At 61.0% G+C, this 4,007-nt stretch overlaps 1 protein-coding gene across 2 annotated transcripts; it reads right to left on the bottom strand.

Annotated features, from left to right (window-relative positions):
- Window positions 1-949: 949 nt before the first annotated feature.
- On the bottom strand, window positions 950-3,787 carry CAPS (calcyphosine). Of its 2 annotated transcripts, none has more exons than XM_011943509.1 (5): window positions 2,861-3,787; window positions 2,679-2,785; window positions 2,428-2,605; window positions 2,017-2,223; window positions 950-1,944 (listed from the first exon to the last, which is right to left on the bottom strand). In XM_011943509.1, exons 1-5 carry the CDS (start codon window positions 2,975-2,977, stop codon window positions 1,843-1,845), a joined length of 711 nt encoding a protein of 236 aa, XP_011798899.1. In that variant the 5' UTR covers window positions 2,978-3,787; the 3' UTR covers window positions 950-1,842. The 2 variants fall into 2 exon arrangements, with proteins under 2 accessions (XP_011798899.1, XP_011798900.1); XM_011943510.1 differs by having other exon boundaries at window positions 2,098-2,223.
- Between the last annotated feature and the right edge of the window lie 220 nt (window positions 3,788-4,007).

The raw sequence follows: 4,007 nt of genomic DNA, 5'->3' as shown, positions 1-4,007 counted from the left end.
GGACTCCCCGACTACAGTCCTGGGACCCCCGCCCAGCCTGGGGACTGCTCTGAGTGTAGACACTGGGCCCACTGGACATGCTGTTAACTACTCTCTTCATTTCCCACTTCCCCTCTCTGATTGGGGGTGTATATTTTACATCTTTTTATTTTCAAAGGCTTTGTTTTGGTTTCTTAGGTTAAGATGCTCTGGAGCGTTGAGCAGGCACAGCTCCGTTGAGGTCCCTGTCCCCGACCTGTGGTTCTGGCCTCTGAGGTTGGGGGGTCACTTGTTTCCCACCCCAGGTACCTCCAGGCTGAGTCACGGGGTGATGAGGATTTGGGGCCCTGTCTGTCCTAGGCCTGGAGAGTGCCTATCTAGGAAAAGGTCACTGGACCTGGAAGGGTCCCCAGGGTCCCCTGACTCCTGTCTCCATCTGTCACGTGGTTCACCATCATCAGGCACCAGGCGCAAACTGCTTCCCGCTGTTGGCCATCCCTTCCCCAGCCGCAGGTGTCACTGCCCACAGGACTGTCCAGGGCCAGGGGCCTCCGAGAGGCAGAGGGGTACCCTCACCAGGTCTTGGTGGAAGAGCCAGGGGGCTGATCCCAGAATAGACCGTCTCACAAGCACGCAGCACACTGGAGTGGACGCCTGTGCCCACCTGACCCTGGGGTGTGACCAAGAGCCAGCTGGCACCACCCACCTAGGGAGGCTGAGGAGGAGGTCCCCTGGGCACAGGGCCTCTTTGGGACTTCAGAGGAAATCTCCCAGCCGCACCCTCGGAGGGTTGAGAGAAGACCTCCGGCAGCTGTGCCGCCCACACCTCTAGGTCGCCAGAGCCCTGGCCCACAGCCCCCAGCAAGCCTGAGCCAGGGAAGAACCAGAGGCCCTCCCGAGAGACCCAGTCACACGTCTCTGCTTTAAGCCTTAGCCAGCTAGTGACGAGTACAACGAGATAACGCCCATGTGTTTTGGAACATTTATGTAAGATTGTCATATGAAATGTATTTGGGAACTACATTAAACTTTTAACTAAAACCCCAGCCTCTGCATGCGCCAGGGGCCTCAGGAAGCCCCGGACCAGGAATGGCCTCCACCTCCCCGGGCCAGGACCTCCGGCAGCCTGGGGCCTCATGCTCCCACCCCACGTGTCACCAGCACTGGAATCCAGCCACAGCCCTGGTCTCTCCACCGCCACCCACACTTTACCCCCAACCCCTGCTGCAGGGCCCTGCAGGTCTTCTGCCCCCGCCGAGGGCTCCCAGCCTCGGGCTGCTCATGAGAGTGTAGACACAGGGCTCGCTGGACATGTGAACTACTATTTTATTCCCCATTGCCATCTTCTGATTGGGGGTTGATGTTTTACAGATGTTTTTCTCAAAGGCTTTTTTTTTTGGTTTCTGAGGTTAGGATGCCCCCTTGCCTGTCGCTCCACACATGGGCAGGTCCAGACTGCCTTCCAGGATAGCCTCCACACACAGCCTCCCACCCGGGGTCACCTGGCTTCCTGGGGGACGTGCAAGGGAGGGGTGGGGGAGCAGCAGGCCGGGTGGGGGGATCAGGGGACCTTGGCGGGGGCATCCGCAGGGGCTGTAAGGCCTCAGGTCAGCATGGTGTGGGAGGGGACAGCTTTTCTCCCTGGGGTCCTGAGCCAGTGACTCGTGTTAGGACCTTTGTCCCACCTCCCCCTGGTGGCCCAGCAGGGACCTGGTCTAGCCGGTCCTGCAGCCTCCGTTCCCCCACCTGCCTCTTCCCGCTCTGTGGTGTGGCTGCCCAGGAGAGAAGAGGCCCAGGGAAGGGAGGTCTCCAGCGAGGGTGGGGAGTGACAGGCCAGGGCAGCAGGGCTAAGCCCGGAGCTGCTCACAGCTGCCAGGCACTTGTCATCATGGCCACGAACTCCTCATCTGTGTTCATGGAGGCACTCACGCCGCTGTAGTAGTCCTGGAATTCCGCCAGCGTGACCTGGAAACAGAGGGCCGTGAGGGGGCGGCCCAGGAACTGCCTGGGGAGGGGACCCCCTGCGCAGACACCCACCTGCCCATCCTTCTCAGAGGAGTCGAAGTTGTCCAGGAAGCAGCGCAGCACCTCATCCTCGGTCCACTCCCCACTGCGCACCTTGGGGTGGGCACGGCCACTGTACGCCCCGCGGAGGTCATCCACTGTCACTACGCCGTCCCCACTGCGGTCCAGCTTGGCAAATGCAGCTGCGATGACTGCCTCCCGGGCCTGGGACATGGGGGGCTAGGACAGGAGGTGGTGACTGCGGGTGCTGGATAGCAGACCCAAACCCCCAAGACCCCCAAGACACTGCAGAGCACCGGGGCTGTCAGCCCTAGCAGGCGCCTCTTAGCAGCTCTTGGGGAGGAGTCCCCTGTCTCCACATCACAGCATCCTCTGTCGCCTCACGCCCAGGCCACACGCCTTGACTGCGAGGTGGGGGCTCACCCGCAGCGCCCGAAGGAACTCCTCCAGATCCAGCGTCCCGCTGCCGTCACGGTCCCACCTCCTGCACACACCCTCTGCCTCCGCCTGGTCCAGCACCAGCCCGAGTTTGGCCAGACCCCGCCGGAACTCGTCAGCGTCCAGGGATCTGCTCCCGTCCCGGTCTAGTTGGCGGAAAAACCTGGGGACAGGGGACACGGTTGGAACAGTGGTCTCAGGGGCCAGGGTCAGGAAGGCGAGGGGGGACAGCTCACCTGGCCAGGCCCTGGATGCCTGAGGCCCCGCGGGACAGGCACTGCGCCTGGAGTTTCTCCATGGTGGCGTCCACAGCGTCCATGCTGGGTCTGGGCTCTCTGGGCAGCTGGAAGGGAGAGAGGTCAAAGTGGGGACTCCCGCAAGCCCACCCTGGCCAACTGCCCCTTGTTCAGTCGCTCACCTGGCCTGCGTCTGTCCCAGAGTCCTGCCTGCCGGGCCTTCTGTTAGCTGTGTCGTGCCTAGGGAGACTGTTGCTAGCGGGAGGTGCCTCTGGAGACGGGGTGGGGCCCAGCTGCATGAATGCACTGTGCTAGCCGACAGTGGATGGTGGGGGAGAGGGGAAGCGAGGGGAGGGGAAGGGGAGGGATGGCTGCGCCCAGCCTGACTGCTTACTCAACTGCCAGCCCCACAGGGCCTGGGACACAGCCAGATCCCTGTGGCGTCGCATCCCTTCCTGGCTGCCAGGAGGAGGGGCAGGCCACCGCCCTGCAGGGGATGAAATGCCCTGGGTGGAGACAAGTCCGTGGTTAGGGAGGCTTGAGGCATGATTCCCGTGTGACCCTGGCCAGGTCCCTTTCCCTCTCTGGGCTTCATGGGGGCTTCGCAGCCCCAGCCAGGGCTGACAAAATTGCTGAGGAATCAAAGTTCAAAAAGGGCCCCAGGTTCTGACCAGCCACAGCGGCTCATGCCTGAAATCCCACACTTTGGGAGGTCTAGGTGGGAGGATCACTTGAGCCCAGGAGTTTGGACCAGCCTGGGGAACATATAGAGACCCTGTTTCTATTGTACAACAACAAAAAAGCCCCAGGTGGGCTGGGCACAGTGGCTCACACCTGTAATGCCAGCACTTTGGGAGGCCGAGGTGGGCAGATCACGAGGTCAGGAGTTCGAGACCAGCTTGACCAATGTGGTGAAACCCCGTCTCTACTAAAAAATACAAAAATTAGCTGGGCATGGTGGTGGGTGCCTGTAATTCCAGCTTCTCAGGAAGCTGAGGCAGGAGAACCTCTGGAACCCGGGAGGTGGAGGTTGCAGTGAGCCAAGATCGCACCACTGCATTCCAGCCTGGGTGACAGAGCAAGACTCCATCTCAAAAAGAAAAAAAAAAAAAAAACCCAGGTCCTGGGGCCTCAAGACCTCCTTCCCAGGCCCACCTCCAAGGGCAGGTCCTGCAACCCCACGGGGACTGAGCTGAGCATGAGGGACACCTCTGCTCACTGCCCCACAAGGCTTGTCACTGGCGGTCATTAGAAGCCAGTCCCAGGACTTCTGTCTTTATAGATGTTTTGTTGTTGGTTTTCAGGCCTTAAATGTGACTTAGTGGGCTC

Source organism: Colobus angolensis, unplaced genomic scaffold (genome assembly GCF_000951035.1).
Source record: "Colobus angolensis palliatus isolate OR3802 unplaced genomic scaffold, Cang.pa_1.0 Scaffold22, whole genome shotgun sequence".
In the NCBI taxonomy this organism is placed as follows: domain Eukaryota; kingdom Metazoa; phylum Chordata; class Mammalia; order Primates; family Cercopithecidae; genus Colobus; species Colobus angolensis.
This window is presented reverse-complemented; position numbering and strand designations above follow the sequence as displayed.